General features: G+C 55.7%; 2 protein-coding genes across 2 annotated transcripts in view; one reads left to right on the top strand and one right to left on the bottom strand.

Moving 5' to 3' along the window:
* Positions 1-7,571, top strand: part of CDHR2 (cadherin related family member 2) — a 32,186-nt gene extending 24,615 nt beyond the window's left edge. The window contains exons 22-32 of the mRNA XM_081093246.1: positions 1,529-1,680; positions 1,831-1,939; positions 2,029-2,117; positions 2,553-2,621; positions 2,725-2,802; positions 2,898-2,958; positions 3,044-3,168; positions 3,717-3,830; positions 3,910-3,990; positions 4,638-4,695; positions 7,309-7,571. Of these exons, the coding sequence (XP_080949372.1) occupies positions 1,529-1,680; positions 1,831-1,939; positions 2,029-2,117; positions 2,553-2,621; positions 2,725-2,802; positions 2,898-2,958; positions 3,044-3,168; positions 3,717-3,830; positions 3,910-3,990; positions 4,638-4,695; positions 7,309-7,446 (1,074 nt within the window). The 3' untranslated portion in view covers positions 7,447-7,571. The remainder of the gene's footprint in view (positions 1-1,528; positions 1,681-1,830; positions 1,940-2,028; positions 2,118-2,552; positions 2,622-2,724; positions 2,803-2,897; positions 2,959-3,043; positions 3,169-3,716; positions 3,831-3,909; positions 3,991-4,637; positions 4,696-7,308) is intronic.
* A 32-nt stretch (positions 7,572-7,603) lies between these two features.
* GPRIN1 (G protein regulated inducer of neurite outgrowth 1) lies at positions 7,604-11,302 on the bottom strand. Its single transcript, XM_081090705.1, has one exon. It carries the CDS (start codon positions 11,227-11,229, stop codon positions 8,548-8,550), a length of 2,682 nt encoding a protein of 893 aa, XP_080946831.1. The 5' UTR covers positions 11,230-11,302; the 3' UTR covers positions 7,604-8,547.
* Between the last annotated feature and the right edge of the window lie 7,510 nt (positions 11,303-18,812).

Genomic DNA, 18,812 nt, shown 5'->3' with positions numbered 1-18,812 from the left:
GCCAGAATGGAAATGAACACCTGCCTAATTGATATAATTAAACTTCATTCATTGTTAAATTTAGTATTCATAAAAACTTCATGACCATAAAAACCACTTGCAGGCTAGATTTGTTTCACTACACCAGGATTCTTGAGTATTAGAGAAAAATCAACCGTACATTAAACAAGTTCCTTGTGGTTAAGTCATTTCCAGAGCAACATCATAAAAGACTCAATTTTTTTTTATACTATATTTTATTGATTTTTTACAGAGAGGAAGAGAGAGGGATAGAGAGTTAGAAACATGGATCAGCTGCCTCCTGCACACCCCTACTGGGGATGTGCCCGCAACCAAGGCACATGCCCTTGACCCGAATCGAACCTGGGACCTTTCAGTCCGCAAGCCGACGCTCTATCCACTGAGCCAACCGGTTAGGGCAAAAGACTCAATTCTTTATGGCAGGGGTCCTCAAACTACGGCCCGCGGGCCACCTGCGGCCCGCCGAAAACATTTATCCGGCCCGCCGGGTGTTTTTGCCGCTGCTGCCTGTCCTGCTTAGCAGCCGACTCGTCCCGGGCCCGCAGTGCACATGTGTGGAATGTCTGAGGGACAGTGAACTGGCCCCCTGTTTAAAAAGTTTGAGGACCTCTGCTTTATGGTGTCGGACACGGGTGTATTTACCTATGCCAAGTGGCGAGGCCTCCCACACAGCCTGGGGCCTGGGCCAGGCTGGCCTCTTGCTGACCTGGGCAGTTGCCATGCCTTTCTGGAACTCAGCTGCCCTCTAGACAAGAAGCTGGCAGTTCCTGGCAGCGACCTCTAACCCAGAGGCGGTGGTGTATGGGTGCCACTCGCTGTGCTGTGGAAAGGGCCTGGCCTGCCTCATGAGAGCTGGGTTTTTGGTAGGACAGGGTCTCTCTTGGAGCCTCAGTTTCCTTCAAAGTCTTAAAGAGTCAGTTTTCCAGTCTTTAGCCAATTGTCTTCCAATGTCATGTGTCTGGCCATGGCTTTGAGCAATTTTCTTTAAATCAACTTTTTTTTAAAAACTTAAACACCAGCTTTGGCCTCATCCTGAACAGTGATATAGTAGACTCATGCTTCTGTGTGTTGGCTATATTTTTCTCTAAAAGGCACTAGAATGAATAAAAATATTCGTGCCCTCTCTCCCAGTCATTTTATGGTTCATTAGGGGAATTTGTACTCATGTCAGTAAGCACTGAAATGAGGGCTCCAAGGGAAGGAGCCTGGCGCACAGTAAGTGCTCAGGAAATCTGAATGTGTGTGTGGCAATGGGTAGGTGGGGCAGGGTAGGATTTCCGCATGAAAGGGACTTTTGGTTGGTAACCTGTTGGGTTGGGGGGCCAGAGGCAGGGACTTGCCAGAACTTGAATTGTAATGTTCAAAGCATTTGCTCAGTTGGGGTGGCCTGTGGAAGGCTGATAGAGATTATGCAGACCAGCCTTCCAGGCCACTCTAGCCTCTGATTCCTGCTGGGGGTGAGGGCTCCCTGGCCTGGCCCACAAATGTTGTCCACTCTTGCTCCCAGGCCAGAGACAATGACTCAGGGAGCAACGGGGCCATCGTCTTCTCCATCCTCCAAGCGGATTTCATCACTAAGGATGGGGCCGTGCTCCCCTTCCAGGACTTCTTCCGGGTCTCCACCTCTGCAGAGGCTGATGTGTTCATTGGCCACATTGAGTAACTACGGGCAGCCCCTGGATGGGGGTGGGGGAAGCCCAAAGGGGACCTCAAGGCAGTGAGTTCCTCATCCTTGGAAGGGCACAAGTGGGTTCCAGAGGACTCCAGCTTGAGTCCCAAGGCTGAGTTGGTCCCTCTTACCTCCCATAGGCTTAAGACCAGCCTTGATGCCACTCGCCAAGGCACCTACCAAGTGACTGTCCAGGCCCAGGACAGACCTTCAGTGGGTCCTGCCCTGGAAGCCAACATCACCCTGAACGTGAGCTTTGGGCCCTGCCTCCAGCCCTGGTGTCCTCTGCCAGCCCCTGGGTCCCTTGTGCCTCATCTTCTCCCATGCCCCCTCCATAGCTCTTCACTGTGGATCAGAGTTACCGTGTGAGGTTGCAGTTCTCCACGAGCAAGGAGGAGGTGGGCGCCAACACGGACAAGATTAAGGCGTAGGTCTGGGGAGCCTGGAAGCGGGTGTGGGGAAGAACATGGCCTGTGAGCCTGGTCCCTGATAAGGCCAGGATGGAATGTCTCTCAGCCCTGTCTCAGACTCATATCTTGTCCTGTCTTTGACCCTGTACCTGCACCTCCTTTCTGCACGTCCCCAGACGCCTATGGTTGGCTGGGCAGGGACCAACCTCAATAGGGCTGTCATGTACAGTTGCTAAGGCTGTGCACTCTGCTCGCTAAGCTGTTAACCCAACCCCAGAGGAAGAGCTTCCTCCTCTCTTTGCACAGAGGTGCTACCTTCTTAGCCAGTGGAGCTGTCCGGTGGAAGTGCCCCTTCCTAATTCACACAATTCCTAATTTCACTGGCAGGGCCCTGGCCACTGGCCTGGTTTAAGACCCTACCCCAGGCCTCTGTGACACCTGCCCCTTTGCAGGGCTCTGGCCCAGGCGACCAGGACTACTGTCTACATTGTGGACATTAAGGACATAGAGTCCACAGCTCGGTGAGTGCCCGCAGGCCCAGTGGTTGGTGAGGAAGAGGAGCAGCAGGAGGGGCTGCTGGGTGGTTCTAGGCTCCTGTTAACGCTTCACCCCTGCCCATTCCAGGGACCGAGGCCGTTCCTACCTCGATGCCTACTTTGTCTTCTCAAATGGGTCGGCCCTGACAATTGATGAGCTGAGCGTGTGAGTGGGACTGCCCGTGGGGGTGGGGCCGGAGGGTGGCCAGGAAGCCCGGGGGATGCCACGTCCCTCGGGCCTGAGCGGGGCTGTGTGGACAGGATGATCCGGGAAGACCGGGATGCAGAGGCACAGCTGGTGCAGCTGGGGCTGGTGGTGCTGGTGAGTGGCCGCAGGAAGAAAGCAGTGGGGGAGGGGGTGGGGTGTGTCTGTGGACCCCAGGGCCTCCCTCACACTCTTTCTCCAGGGCTCCCAGGCTAACCAGAACTCAGATTTGCCGAAGGTGCTCAGTAGCGTCATCATAGGATTGGGAGTGGCTTTGCTGCTGGTCATCGTGATCATGACCATGGCCCTCCTGTGTACCCGAAAGAGGTAACATTCCCATCATCCTGTGTCTCCAACCCCACCTCTGCCCGCCCGCCCCCCCCCCCCCCCCCCCGCCAGCCATAAAGGAGAGGGGGTAAATAGAGCTTGGGTTTAGGTGTCAGGTATACCTGTATTCAATTCCCATTGACCTGTTGTGACATCTTGAGTCATCTCCCCTCCTCAAGCCTCAGTTTCCTCATCTGCATCATGGGCATGAGACTAGATTCCTCAAAGTCCTCAAGGAAGCAATGTGCATCTCACACCCAGCAAGATGTCTGGCACCTAAAATGCACTTAATAAATGCTGTTTCTTTTTCCTTTTCCAATCATTTGCAGTCAGCAGTCACATCTGGGTTTGAGTCTAGGCCTTGACACTAGTCAACTGTGTGGCCTTTGGCAAATCTTTTTCCTTCTTTGACAGTTACTTGTACACTGCAAAATGGAGGAAATCCTCTTACTTGTCAGGGTTGTTCTGAAGTCACACTCCCAGGGCCTGCACTGGACACATAGTGGGTGTGCAGGGAAAGTAGTGATCCCTTTCCTGGTTCCCCACAGCTACCGCCGGAAGCTTCGGGCTATAAAGGCTGCCAAGGAGGCCCGGAAAACAGCAGCAGGGGTGATGCCCTCAACCTCTGCCATCCCTGGGACTAACATGTACACTGCTGAGCGGTGAGTGGGATCAAAGGGTGAGTAAGAGGCCCCATGGGGCGGCTGAGGCACACGCCGCTTGACTAGGCCTTTTCTCCAGGGCCAATCCCGTGCTGAACCTCCCCACCAAGGACCTGGGCTTTGAGTCCCAATCCTCCTCCAGCGACCTGGACCATCTCAGGTGAGCAGTGTCACTCATAACCATGCTGGTTGGTGGTGGTAGTGATGGTGCAGGTGGTGGTGGTGATGGTGGTGATGATGGGTGGTGGTGGAGTTGGTGATGGAGCTGGTGGTGATAATGGTGGAGATAGTAGCGATGATGTGGTGGTGGTAGATGGTGGGAGTGATGGTGGTGATGATGGTGCTGGTGCTGGTGTGATGGTGATGATGGCTGTGATGGTGGTGGTGGTAGTGATGGTGATGATGGTGCTGGTGATGGTGTGATGGTGATGGTGTGATGGTGGTGGTGATAGTGGTGGAGATGGTGGGAGTGATGGTGGTGATGATGGTGCTGGTGCTGGTGTGATGGTGATGATGGCTGTGATGGTGGTGGTGGTAGTGATGGTGATGATGGTGCTGGTGATGGTGTGATGGTGATGGTGTGATGGTGGTGGTGATAGTGGTGGAGATGGTGGGAGTGATGGTGGTGATGATGGTGCTGGTGATGGTGTGGTGATGGTGTGATGGTGTGATGGTGATGGTGGCTGTAATGGTGGTGGTGATGATGATGGTGTGGTAGAGAAGAAGGTAGAGGCAATGGTGGTTCTTGACCACAGACAGGGAGGACTGGGCCTGCCAACTGTCTGAATTCCATCATCTCCCCCATAGCCTCAACTCCCTGGATGACAACTCTGTGGACCTGGAAAAGACCAAACAGGAAATCAAGGCAAGATGGGGCATTAGTTGTTGCCTGGGGATTCTGACTTGGGGTCCTTCTCTGAAGAAGTGGGGTCAGGACAGAGCAGAAGGGTCTGCTTCTGACCTAGCCTTTCTGCTCCGGGCCCTGAGACACCTTATGGCTTTGGAATGGGGTCCAAGCCTTGCTCCTCTACTATTCACTGTGACCCGGGGTGGGTGACTTCTCCCTCTGGTTTGTTTTCTCACCTGCAAATGGGGATCAGAACACCAACCATGTAGGGCTGTTGTGAGGATGAAATAAGAGTGGGTATAAAGACCACCTGGCACAAAGTAAGTGCTAAATTATCTGCTTCCCTGCCTTTATATCCCGTATAGAAGAGCTGGCAGGGTGGGGGGAAGAGATGTGGAGGTGAATATATCCTAGCAAAGGAGAGAAGGTAGGCTCAAATAAGCACCAGTACCACCATTTGTTCAATAAGTCAGCTGGTTCTATTGGCTCAAGAGTTCGCACGGCCTGGCTGCTGCTTAGAATCACCTGGGGAGCTCTTTAGAAATACTGCCTCCCAGCCCAGGGACTCTGATCCGAGGGCTGAGGTGGGCCTGGCATGAATGTGCTGTGAAAGCCCTGGGGTCCTCAGTGCGGGCAGGATTGAGAAGCAGGAGAGGCGTGGATGATGCGTCCTCTCCCTGCAGGGGTGGGCGCCAGAACCGGAAGGAACTACCATCTCTCCTTCCCACTTAGAAAACCACCACTGGAGAAGAAGCGCTAGGGCCCACTGAATGTTAATAGTCTGAGGTTCTGTGTGTGTGGGGGAGCGGTTAGGTATCCACGGCCCTCTGGGTCCTACCCTCAGCTAGGTCCTGCTCTCTGGGGCTCCCCACCATTCCTTCAGTGCTTACTTTCCCTTGAGAATGCCTTACATGGAAGGACTTGGCCAACCAAAGCCTCTCATGGGCATTAAAATACCAGACTGTTGCACAGAGGTCTGGCTGTAACATGAAGGCCTCCAAACAGGATCCCAGGATGGGAGTCATAGATGGCAATCCGGGCTGCCAGGCAGTGGTGGAGGTCTCTGGGTAAACAGCTCATCTCTGGTTGAAGATAGGTTGGAAAACTCCCACGGACATGTTTAGGGGTAACTGAGGCAGAAGGAAATAGTCTTGCCTGCCAGAGCTGGTGGCCAGACAGGCGGAGGCCAAAGCTGCTCCCCAGAGGGCAATGCAGTCAGGGGCCCCAGCAGTGGGGCTGGACCTGTGAGCTGGGAAAGGCAGAGAGCTCTGAAGAGTCTGGAGAGGGAGGGGGCCAGGCCACCGAGAGCCTTCAAAGCCAGGAGAGAGCCACGACTGTCCTGGGATGGCAGGGGGTCATTATATTTAATGAGCAGGAGGCAGGCGTGGAGGCCCTGGGGCCTTCTCAGGAACTGGCTGCCCCTCTTCTCCCTTGGCTGAGTGGGGAACACAGTGGGGGGCCTTTTTCCTCAGATGCCTGGTGCCCTGACCCACTCAAGACCTCTGCGTTGGTGGGGGAGGTATAAGAAACCCAAGGGATCATCCAATCCTACCGTTTAAAACAACCAAGGCCAGGGAGGGGTGCTGACTTGCCCAAGGTTAGAATGCTTGCAAGTCAAGTACAGACTAGAACCCAGGCCGTCTCCAAGGCGAGTAGCATTTCCCTGGGCTGCACCGTGCCAACAGCTCCCGAGGGGGGTAGTGGCGAGGGCTCTAGGGAGCACAAGGAGAATGTTTAGCCTGACCTGGGGCAGCTCAGATGCTCCACTGTTTACCAGGAACAGCTCAGCCTGAAAAGCCCTGGTGGTCCCCCAGGGACGGTGCTGGGGCTCTGCCCTGCGGTGCTCTGCTGTGCAGTAGCGGAGCCCGGGGGCTGCCTGGGCTACAGAAGGGTTCAGTTCTGAAGTGTGTCTGTTTGGCTGTGTGTGTGCAGCATGTACAAGGGCGGGGTGGCGGTGTGTGTGTGTGTGTGGGGGGGAGGCAGGGAGATGTGTGAGTGTGCACCACAATGAACAGAGTGAGACCCTGGCTGCAGAAGGAGATGTCAGATTGCACCAGAGGCAGTGTTGTGCTGAGGATAAACTTTAGAGCCAGCAAGGCCAGTGGCCCAAACCCTGCGCTGCCCTTCCCTGGCCATGAGCACCCTCTCAGCTTCAGTTTCCACATCGGTAAAATGGGGCACACAATTCCTCCCTCACGGGATTCCTGTGGGTACTTCAGGTAATGGATAGACTGCGCCATTGACGCAGCCTGCCAGCACGGTGCCTGCCGTGGGGTGCAGGTGGCAGGAACTTTGCTGGACTGGCTCCTTGGCACAGGATCCAGGGCCTGGCATTATTCAGGACTGGGCCGAACACCAAAGTGCTGCTGTGTCTGTGGATGGGGCAAAGGCCAGAGTAGTTCTCCCATCAAGTGAGGTCCAGCCCTTCACTTGGGTCCACCCGTCCCTCCAGTGGCATGGCGACCTCTGGGACACAGCCAGAGAACTGAGGCCCCAAGAGGAGCAGGGTGGGACTCCGGCCAAGGAGCCATCTGTCTGTGTGGGCTAGAAGGCCTACCCACTTCCTCAGGGCCTGGAGACATCACCCCATCATGTCCCTGTCCTTCACACCTCTCCTCTCTCCCCCTACAGAAGGAGCCCCCACAGAGTCCGATGGAGCCGGACGCAGAGCCCCTGAGCGTGGTGCTGTCAGGAAGGACGGCGGGCACAGGTGGACAGCAGCAGGCGTTGTCCTTCACCAATGCTGGCCTGGATACCACCGACCTGTGACAGGGCCCTGCCACAGAGCCCTGCATGGGCCCCACTCTTCTGGTCTACCTCGGAAGAGATTCTGTTTCCCCCAAACTATACCTACCGTCCCTGCATATAATAATATACTTCTACTGTGTTGCTCTGCTCCCTTCTGCTTGCAGCCAATCACAACTGATGAGAGTTGGGGGAACATTTTATTACCAATGTATACTGTGACAGTTTGTAGCCAAAAACCAAGGCTGGGGGTGGGGGAGGACTAGGTGTTCTGAGTGGTCTTCAGAGACTTGTGGGGCTCACAGCACAGGGGGTACAAGAGGCTGGAGAGGGAGGCCTTTAAAGGACAACCGTGGTTGTAGAATGAGCTCTCCGTTCCGCCCCAATACCCAAGACCAGCTGCCACTCAGTCTGCCTGTGGCCCAAGACCTGTAACCCAGACCTGTCCGAGACCCTCTGACCCTTCTGTGACTCTCCTTTCAACTGCAGTGCCAGGGCACTCCTGCAGCTGCCTCCCCCATCTGGGGATTGTAAGGAGTGTTCTGCGAGGGTGGATGTAGGGCTGGGAGTTGGGTCAGGTGAGGGGGAGACAGGAATCGGGGGTGACTACCAGCATGCAAGAGATGCCTGGGCCATGGGGAAGGCCCGTGGGGAGGACACAATTTCACACACCAATCCTTGGGGCCCAGGGCCTCACATTCAGAGCCTTGCACACTCCGGGGCCTCACACACCAATCCTTGCACACTTGGAGCTTATGCACAGTCTCTCTCATTCTGGGACCTGGCTGACACTGGCAGCCCACCAGCTCTCCGCGCTCAGGGCTGGGGTACTGAGCAGGTCCCTGAGGTCGCCCAGTGTGACTGGGAGGGAGTGGAGCTGAGAGCTGTGAGGGGACAGTAGGGAGTCAGGGCTGGGCTCCTGGACTCATGGCCAGGAGGGAGCTGGGTAGAGAGGGCTCATTTGTGTGGGCGGGGAGGGAGCTGGGAAAAAGAGGATGGGAAGGCCCTAGAGGCTGCCCATACCTTGGAGGCCTGTGGCATGTCCAAGGGATCCCTTCCAGGGGTCTGGGGTCAAGAAGGGAGCCTGAGAAGGGTGGAAACCCGGGCGTACAAAAGGGGAGCTGATCACTCGGCCGTGGGTCCGGCTCGTGAGCAGCACCGGGGCCGGCGCACGCTCTGCAGCAGCGCGCGGAAGAGGCCTGGCGGGCGCTTGGCGGCACCCTCGGGGGGCGCAGCACGCACCGAACCTGCGCGGCCAGGGCCCAGGCGGGCGGCTGCGGGCAGTGCAGGTGCTCCTTGGCGGCCGTGCTCCTCGATCTGTCGCTCCAGATGTTTCTGGATGGCCATGCCCAGCACCTCCACCTCCATGGAGGCGCCGTACACCTCCCACGTCATGCCCTTTTCGTCCCAGCTCACGTCGCGCACCGGCTCGGCAGCCTCCGGGGGCGCCATGGCGGCAGCCAGCGCCGAGCCCGGCCGCACCCGCACCTCGGGGAAGGCGGGCGGCGCGGTGGACGGTACGGCGGCCTGCGGCGTCATGGGTCCAGTGGCGACAGAGCGCGTCTCGGCGGCCCCCAGCGACACCTGCAGGCCCGCGTCCCGACGCGAGGGCGGCCTGGGCGCAGGGCTGGGCGCGCGCGGCGCCGCCTGGAAGCTGAAGGCCGGGCCGCTCGCGCCATCCTGCGGAGACATGGGGCTCACCGCGACCGACACGCAGGCTTGCGCGCCCGCCTGCGTGCCCGCGTCCTCGCGCGGCGGCGGGGCACCTGCATCCCACGACGGCGCCTTAGTGAAGTTGTCACGAGTCCGCGGGCCCGGCGCGGGGGCATCGGCTTCCGGGCCAGGGCTGCCCCGGGCCCCGGCGGCCGCGGGGTCCTTCGGGCCCAGGCTGCAGGCCTCCGCGCTGACCGCCGGCGCTGGCTGCGCGAGGCCCCCGCCGCTCCCGGCGACCGCGACCGAGGGAGAAGCGGCTGAGCCGCAGGCTTTACCATCGGATTGCCTGCGCCCGGCGGGGGCCTCCGCCTGCTCCGGAGCCGGAGGGGGCACACTCCCCAAGGACGGGGGCTCTGCTCTTCCCGGGGGCGGCGCGGGGGCGGCCTTCCCCAGGGCCGCAGGCTCCGCCTTCCCGGAGGCAACGGGGCCTGCCTTTCCTGAGGCTCCAGGATCCTCCCTCTCCAGGGCCAGCGGCCGCTCCGTCCGCCGAGACGCAGCCTCTGCGTTTCCTGGCGCAGGGGGCCCCTCACGCGCAGGGCGCTTTGTGTCTGCGGGCCCCGAGGCCCCGGGGCCCACCGTTGTGGAGTTCACAGGATTCCCCTTCTCGGGAGGCCGAGCACCCACCTTTCCCTCCGGGCCGGCATCGGCTTTTCCCGCGGGGGCCAGGGCTGTTTTCCCTAGAGCTGGGGGCGCCCCCTTTCCTGGAGACACGGAGTCCGCTCCGCCCCTGCTCCCAGGGTCCACCCTGCCCAGGGCGGGCTCGGCCTTCCCTGAGGTGGTGGGACCCACCTTTCCGGAGGCCACGGGGCCTGCTCTCTCTGAGGACAGCGGCGCTGCTTCCCCCTCAGCCACTGCCCCAGTTTTTACAGAAGACGGGGGTCCCGCTGTTCCCAAGAACGTGGGGTCCCCTGGGACCGAGGGCACAGGGTCTGTCTTTCCTAAAGATTCAGGGTTCACTTTCCCAGCAGGCGATGTTTTTCTGTTTCCCACAGAAATGGGGGGGTCCACTTTTCGGGAAGACTCCGAGTCCTCCTTTTCTGGGGATACAGCTCCTGTCTTTCCCACGGATGCCAGTTCAGCCTGCCCGGGAGACAGGGGCTCTGGCTTTTCCGAGGACACAGGATCCACCTTCCCCAGAGGCACTGGACCCACCTTGGTCAAGGAGCCAGCGTCCGCCTGCCCAGCAGGCCCGGCTGTTGTCATGCTCACAGACGTGGGAGCTCCCTTTCCTGAGGAGGCGGGCGCCATCATTCCCAGGAACCGAGGGTCCTCTTCTGTAGAGGACACCGTGTCCGCATTTCCCATGGATACAGGATCTGTCATCTCCACGGGCCGGCCCCTTCCTGTCGCCCCCGGAGCCACTGTTCCATGGGACACGGGCTCCATGTTGACCGGCGACCTTGGAGTCAGCATTGCCAAGGAGCCAGGATCTGTCTTTCCAGGGTCTCTCCTTCCCAAGGACACAAGATCTGCCTCACCCGCCGGTGCAGAACCCACCTCTTCTGAGGACACAAGGAGCTTCTGTCCTGAACACCTGGGTTCCTCCTGTCTTGGGCACGCAGGGCCCACTTTGGCCGAGGATACAGGATCTTCCTTTTTTGAGGTTCCAGGATCCATCCTTCCAGAAGCCACCGGATCCCCCTTTCCCAAGACGGCAGGCTCTGTCTTTCCTATGAACATGGGACCTGCCTTTCTCAAGGACCCGGCATCTTCCTTTTCTCTGCCAGTGGAATCTGCCTGCTTTGAAGGCGTGGAGTCCAGCTTCTCCAAGGACATAGGCTTTCTGCTCTCCGAGGATGAGGGGTCAGTTTTCGCCAAGGACACATGCTCTGGCTTCCCAGAGGAGGTGACTTCTGGTGTCCCTGAGATCGAGGCTCCAAGTGCTCCCACTGTCTCTTTCGTGGCTGCCTCTTGGGGAGGGATGCAGGTCAGGGATGGGCAGGCCAAACTCCTGCCAGGATCCTCAGAGCAGGAGGCCCCTTCCCCAGTTCCACTGGGGTTGCTGTGTCTAGAGTCCATGCCTGGGCTTGGGGCAGGGGTGTGCCTGGGGGGTTCAGGGCTGGCCTTTCGTGGGGAGGAGCAGTAATCCCTCATGGCCGGGCTCCCAGCCCCCAGGCTCCCATCCTGTGGGCAGCAGAGGGCTGTGGGCTGGGGTCCTCGAGGGCTGGGGTCCTTTCGAAGCCACTGGAGCCAGGCCGGTTCTTCAGCACTGTCCACCTGCCCTCATGACCGTGCTTCAGCCCCAGGCTGCTGTCGGGCTCTGAAACACAGAGGGAGTAGACTCAGACTCAGGGGAGACCCAGCGGAGAAGAGCCTCCATCCGGGGCTCCTCTCTCTCACCCTCCTCCTCGCAGCCAGGCCTCCTCACCAGATTCTCTGCCCACGTCTGGTCCCCTCATGCCCAGAGGGCCGGGGCTAAAACCACTAACCCATCCACATCACTGCCCCCGGTGACCCTGACTTCCTAACATGGCATTCAGGGCCCTTCACCATTTGGCCACAGTCTAACTTCCGTTACCATCACCCTTCCTTGTCAGCCCACCCCATGCTGCTAGAAATTATGCTTTTGTCCTCTAGCCCAGGGGTCACAGACTCTGGGGCTAGGTAGTAATTTAAGTGAGGGAAGCAGGCTAAGTATAAAACAATAGGGAGTGGAGAAGACTGTAGCAAACCGGAGAGTGTATGACCCGTCTGAGGGGAGAACCACTACTTCACCAGCCAAGTATTGTTCTGAAGAAATGCATCCTGGTAGTACCAGTGAGAAGTGGGAAATCCAGCACTTTAGTGTAAAATGTCCTAATTAATTCAAGATTAAAAAAAAACAAAACCAACTACGACACTCTGGGGGCTAAACAAAATATGTCTGTAGGCTACCAGTTATGTCTGTGTAGGCCCTGGGGGGCTGTGAATAGTTTATAGTCTAAGAAGGGATATAGTCCAACATGTGTGTTTTCAAAGATTGCTCTGGAATGGCGTGGAGGCTGGGGCTGGAGGGGAGGGGCTGGCCAAGGCTTATGAGGAGGCTGGTCAGTCCTTCATTCAATCTCATTCATCCAGTCCTTCATTCATTCACCCAGCCCCTCTCTGCAGCGGACCTGAGCAGCCGCAATGTCTAGATGAGAGGTACAGGAAAGGTCCTGGGGAATGGGAGTCGGCAGGATTGAGAGCTCTGAGGGAAGAATGACAGGAACCAGCTGGCTGTAGGGGGTGCTGGTGGGGGTGGACCGCAGGATTCTGGCTGGGGGTGGGTGGGTTGCCAGGCAATGGTGCTGGGCAGGAGATGTGGGGAAAGGAGGAGCTGCGTTTTGGACAAGCCAAGTGTGTGGTACCTGGGGGACAGCCAGGGAGAGCTTCTGGCAGGCAGCTGGGTCTGCGAGCAGCTCGGTTCCATTGCACACTCAGCAGCCACAGCGAGCCTGAAGCCCGCTCTTCCTGCCCTCATCTCCAAAGCCACCTGCTGCTTCTCAGGCCCAAATCCCTAGAGTCACCCTTAACTTTCTCCACAGCCCACATCCCATCCATCAGCAAAACATAATGGATCTGCCTTCAAAGTATACCCAGCCTCTGCCTGCCACCCTGAGCGTAACCCGTACCATCTCCCCCTGGATCATCCCTGCTTTTTTCTTCATCCCAAGCAGCTCATTCTCAACACAGCAGCCAGAGGGATCGTAATAGGACTCAAGGCAGATCCTGTCCCTCTTGTGCTCAGAACCATGTAAGTGTCTCCTCAACCTTATAAGTTAAAGTAACTTTCTTATAATGGCCCGTGAGACTCTGCATTTTCTGGCCCCAGTACCTCTCCTTCGATTTGCTGCTTTGGCCATTCTGGCTGCCTGGCTGATCCTCGAACACCCCCTGCCCCAGGGCCTTTGCACTGGCTGTCCTCTCTGCCTGGAATGCTTTTCTGCCCGATATCTGCATGGTCTGCTCCCTGTATAAAACAGCCTCCTCCCCAACACTGGCTGGAGCTCTGCATCTCCCTTGCCTTGCTCCGATTTTCTTCTCAGTACCTGTCATCATCCGACATATTACATTGGTTTATTGCTTATGACTTGGCTTTACCATTAGAATGTCAGCTCCATGACGGCGGGGGAGGGGGGGTTTGTTGCATGTAGTGATGTATCTTCAGAGTCAAGAAAATGACTAGCAAGTAGTAAGCTAGTAGCTCCCAATAAATATTTATTGAATGAATGACTGAGTGATCTTTTAAGATGTTGGTCCAACCATGCGATTCCATGCAATTTACTTCCCCTGGCTCTTGCTGGGGAAGTAAATTGGCTGTAATCTTTTTGGAAGGACATTTATCAATTTCAGTGCACATAGCATCTGGGCCAGCACGCCCACCTCCAGGGATGGCCTTGAAGACAGACTGGTGGTGTACGGAGGTGCAGGAGGACATGGCTGGTGATAAGAAGTGTGTTCAGAAAATGCAGGACAACCACTGGGACCCCTCATAGCTGTCAGAATGTGTGGAGTGAAGAGGAAGGATGCCCAGAATAAAATAAGTGAAAAAGCCAGGGGACAGCATGACCAGTGGGACCCCATGCATGTAGCCAAGGTAAAGGACAGATTCACATTTATGGTTTAGTTATGAAGAGAATGTTTCTAGAAGGAACATTCATGTAATTTTTAGTAGTGATTGCCTCTGGAAAGTGAGACCAGGGATTTGGAAATGGAAGAGATTTTTTTGTCTGCCCCTCTATAAAGTTTGAATTTGAGTTATGACTTTTTTATTTTTATTTCAGCAATGAAGAGAGAGAGAGAGAGAGAGAGAGAGAGAGAGAGAGAGACATCAATGATGACAGAGAACCATCGATAGGCTGCCTCCTGCATGCCCCACATTGGGGATTGAGCTCGCAACCTAGGCACGTGCCCTGACCAGGAATCGAACCATGACCCCCTGGTTCATAGATTGACGCTCAACCACTGAGCTACACTGGCCGGGTGAGTTATGACTTAAAAAAACCAAATAAACAGGAAAGACAGAAACCTTTAATAACTCTCTACTACCTTTAGGGTCAAATCCAACTTCATAATGTGCTTTCAAGCCCCTGCAGACTTACTGACCTGCTGGGCTGTATCATTCATTATGTACTTCCTCCCCCAAAGCACATACATGCACGCACACGCATGCACACACCCATTGTCACTAGCACAGACATCCATTTCACTCAACCCCCCGTATTCACGCACACACACACACACACACACACCCATATCCACGTACACATATATATGCGTACCACCTCTCTGGGTTCCTCTATGGTTCACATCTCTCTCATCATGGCCTCTACCCTCCTGCCTGGCTCTCATCAACCTTCAGGTCTCAGTTTAAATGCCTCCTCCTCCCCCGTGAGCCTTCTCTGTCCGCCAGCTCGCTCAGGGTCCCACAGCCTCCAGTTTTCCCCTAACCAGACTCATGTCACTCTGCACTTACACCTCCAGGTCTCTGCCTAGACTTAGGTCCCTGGATGGGGACATAGCTCCTACTTTCACCAGTGGGTCCGCAGGCTTTGGACTTATGGGACTCGAAGTGGTGGTGGGGGTCATCACCAAAATTGGGACACGGGGGGAGGGGTAGTCTTACAGACAATGGCGGGCACTGGGTCTTGGGAAGGTGAACTGGGTTGCCTGTGGGACTTATGGGGGAACGTATAGGAGCAGCTGTGAGACAGGATTTTATTGTTGTTGTTGTTAATCCTCACCCCAGGATATTTTTCCCATTGATTTTATTTTTTGAGAGAGTGGAAGGGAAGGGGGGAGGGAGGGAAAGGTGGAGGGAGGGAGGGAGGGAGGGAGGGAGGGAGGGAGAGAGAGAGAGAGAGAGAGAGAGAGAGAGAGAGAGAGAGAGAAAGAGAAAGAAACATCAATGCAAGAGAGACACATTCATTGATTGCTTCTGGCATGTGCCCCAACCAGGGTTGGGGATAGAACCTGCAACCCAGGCATGTGCCCTTGATCAGGAACTGAATTTGCAACCCTTCAATGCACGGGTCGACACTCAACTACTGAGAAACACTGGCCAGGGCTCTGAGATAGGTTTGAAGCACCGAGAGGTCTGGCTGGAATTCTTTGGATCTGGTGTTTAGCAGCATAAAAAAGAGAATGAGGTGGAAGGTCACTGGCCCACAAGGGTCAGGCAGGCATCAGATTGGAGTGGTATGGACTGTGTCCATCTTCATTTTTTGGCTCTAGATGGTGAAATGGGCACAGGGAAGTATTTTCCTCCCATAAGAAAAACAGCAGAGTAAGTGAGATGATTCAAGACTCCTGATTCAAGTGGGAATGGTGGGGACTGTGGTAAACTAGAGAGCAATCGCCCCTTCTAGCACTAAGTTCTACTAGCTGATTAGGAATTCATTTATTCTTATTCTTATTCTGATTAGAAATTCATTTATTTTTGGGGGGGGGAAGAAGAAGAAGAAGGAGAAAAGAAAAGAGAGGAGAGGAGAGGAGAAGAGAAGAGAAGAGAAGAGAAGAGAAGAGAAGAGAAGAGAAGAGAAGAGAAGAGAGAAACATTGATGTGAGAGAGATACACCAATCAGTTGCCTCCCCTACACACTCTGACTGGGGATTGAAGCCACAACCCAGGTATGTCCCTGACTGAGAATCGAACCTGCGACCTTCTGGTGCACAGGATGATGCTCCAATCAACCTCACTGGCCAGGGCAGGAATTCATTTATTAATCCACATATGCGTTGTTCTTGGTACTAGGGATACAGCAGTGAATAAGAAACGCATGGTCCCTGCCTTCCAGGTGTGGAAAGATTGGGGGACAAGCAATCCACAAGTAAGCAAATAAATCATGTAATTTCCAATAATAATAGATGCTGTGAAGACAAAGGAGTGGGCGGCTGGTTTAACACATGCTTGAGGAAGGCCCCTCTGAGGAGGTAACAGCTGAGGCAGCCATGAAAGGCCTGAGGGGCTGGAGTGGAGCTGGAAGGGGGAGAGGGAGGAGGCATGTGGGAGCGCAGCATGCAGGCCATGGGGGGGCGGGGGGGCGAGGGCTTATCCTAAGGGTACTGGGAACCCCTGGAGTGTCTGAAGCAGGGAAGTAAAGGTAGCTCTTGCATGGCCAGCTCTCATTTTTTGAGCAAAGTTATCAACTTGGATTTTTCTATATTTTAAATGTTGCTTAATTTTAAAAATACTACACAGGCCAGAGAACTCACTTTTGCAGGCCAGTGTTGACCCCTAGGCCACTTGCTTGAGACCTCTGATCTATCCGGTCCTTTGGGCTATAGAAAAGGATGTAATAAGCCAGGTAGACTGGGTGGATGGCCACGAGAGAGAGGGCCCAAGTTCTGGTGAGGGCTGGGTCTGCCTGCCATGCCCCCTCTCAGAATCTCAGTTTCCTCTTCTGGAAAATGGGAATTCAATAGCTGCCTGGCAGGTGGAGGGGGAGCTGGGGATGGAGCTGGAGGGAGTTAACAAGGCTGTAGGGTCCTCACTACGCCTTATCTCACCCTGGGTAGCCCAGCCTGGGCCCCCTCACACTAGTCCCTCCAACAAGCTCCCTCCCCCTGGGTGTGGCCTAGCAGGAAGACAGGACAGCTCCCCAGTTACCAGCTCTGTGACCTTAGGTGAGTCCCTTCTTCTCACTGGGGACCCTGGCAAACCCACCCCCTGCTCCCACAGGGCTGTTGTGAGAATTAATGAAGATGAGAGGTGTGTGCAGCTCTGCACTTTGGGGCCCCGCTGTGTCTGTGGAAGGCCTGTTTTTATCTACTCAGCCTGTCAGCGCCCAGCTGTGCTCCCCGGAGGGGGCAGGGGAGGGAGGGCCTGCAGCAGAGGCACAGACTGGCAAACCCAGTCCTCGGCTACGCTTGCTTGACCCAGAGAGCTAAAACATTTTTTTTTTAACAAAGGAATTAGCTTCTAAAAGTTAGAGGATTTCATGTGAAAACCGTATTTCCAGGTCCTCTTGGAAAACTAAAAATTGGCAATCTGAGCGTGCTTTCTGCATGGCAACAGCCAGCAGGAGCCAAGCAGTGGCTGCCTGGTTAGACGGAGGTGTACTCTCTAATTAGCCACCATTGCCAGCCCTCCCATGGGGTCCTGCACACTAGGGCTGATGTTGGTTGCCACGGGTCACTATTTGTATCATCGTTTTCCTCACAGCCAGCCTCTCATGTATGTTATCCATCTAGCCCAGCCATGGGCAAACTACGGCCCGCGGGCCGGATCCGGCCCGTTTGAAATGAATAAAACTAAGAAAAAAAAGACCGTACTCTTTTATGTAATGATGTTTACTTTGAATTTATATCAGTTCACACAAACACTCCATCCATGCTTTTGTTCCGGCCCCTCCGGTCCAGTTTAAGAACCCATTGTGGCCCTCGAGTCAAAAAGTTTGCCCACCCCTGATCTAGCCTGTAGCCACCTCAGTTTTGACCCTTGACTAGATAGAAAGGTGGGGAGTGACCTCGCACACAAGGCCCCGTGTTTATGTGCAGACCCCGGACATCGCCATGCAGGTGTTGTGTTCTTACTTTCCAGGGAGGGAACTGAGGTCCTGAGAGGCAGGCCAGGCCCAGCTGGTAACATGCCCCTCCAAAAGGCCCCCCTGGAAGAGGCCGGGTCCCAGTTCCCAGCTCAAGGCTCTTCAACTTGGCATCCGTTTTGGGATAGGGACAGAGAGCCTGGCCAGGGTCAGAAAGATGTGGGGTCAAGCCCGAGCATGGACTTGCTCCGTGACTTTGGATGGGTCTTTCCCAATGGGGGAGGGGATCCAGGTTGTATTTAGAAGAGCTGGCCCAGCCCAAGGTTGAAGATCAGCCAAGATACCATTCCCAGAGGCTCTGCTGCTCACAGTTCTGCTGGGCCCTTCCTGGCTCCTGAAAAAGCTTTGATACCATCCAGCCACTTCTCCAAGAGGCAGTTCAAGCCTGGGGTGCCACCTTCTCACCACCCCCACCCTCTTTCTAGAACCCAGTTCCATCACTCTCCCACTGTGTGCTCAGCCCGGGGCCCTGCACTCTCAGGCTCCCTTTAGCATCTGGACTCTACAAAAATCTCATGAGGGGAGCATTATTTCCCCATTTCACAGATGAGGACACAGGTCAGAGGGAGAAAAGACTTGACACCAAGGGCACACAGATGGGGTGGGGGACTGTGGTTCAAAGCCTATTGTTTCTGAACCCAAAACCTGGGTTCTTCCTACTGGTATCAGCTAAGATCTTGGACACTGACCCTTGATTCTTAAAACCCCTTTCTGCTTTTGGCGGGTAGGCCAAGGGTCTTTCCCATGCCCTGGTCCTAACAGGCAGAGTACCAGGAACATTCAGGAGAGGAAGCAAGAGTGTCCCCCAGGCACACCCCACCTACAGGAACCACAAACCCCACGAGCAGATGACCCCTTAGGGTGTGGGCCAGCTCACCCGGTGTGCAGCAGGAGTGTAGAGTGCACCAGCCTAGGCCAGCCTGGGAGCCGGGATTTGGCTCTTGCATTCTGCTCAAGAAGAGCTTGGTGTACACATGAGCAGCCTGCATATGCATAAAATAGCCTGTTTGTTTGTGCCACATGGGGGCCACTTGGACCCTGGGGGTGTGCACATGTGTGGCTGCATGGCCTCAGAGTCCCGTGGGAGAGCTGGCCTGGAGGTGTGCCCTGCTCCTGGGCAGAGCAGCCCCTGTAAATGCCCGTTCTGGCTCAGAGACCTAGCCAGCCTGT

Source organism: Myotis nattereri (assembly GCF_964212035.1).
Source record: "Myotis nattereri genome assembly, chromosome: 5".
NCBI classification, from domain to species: Eukaryota; Metazoa; Chordata; class Mammalia; order Chiroptera; family Vespertilionidae; genus Myotis; species Myotis nattereri.
Note: the sequence above shows the minus strand (reverse complement) of the source record. Positions and strands in the feature narration are given on the sequence as shown.

Bases quoted from the DNA above. Each gene is read 5' to 3' on its own strand.
- GPRIN1 (XM_081090705.1), bottom strand. From the start codon at position 11,229: ATGAGGGATTACTGCTCCTCCCCACGAAAGGCCAGCCCTGAACCCCCC.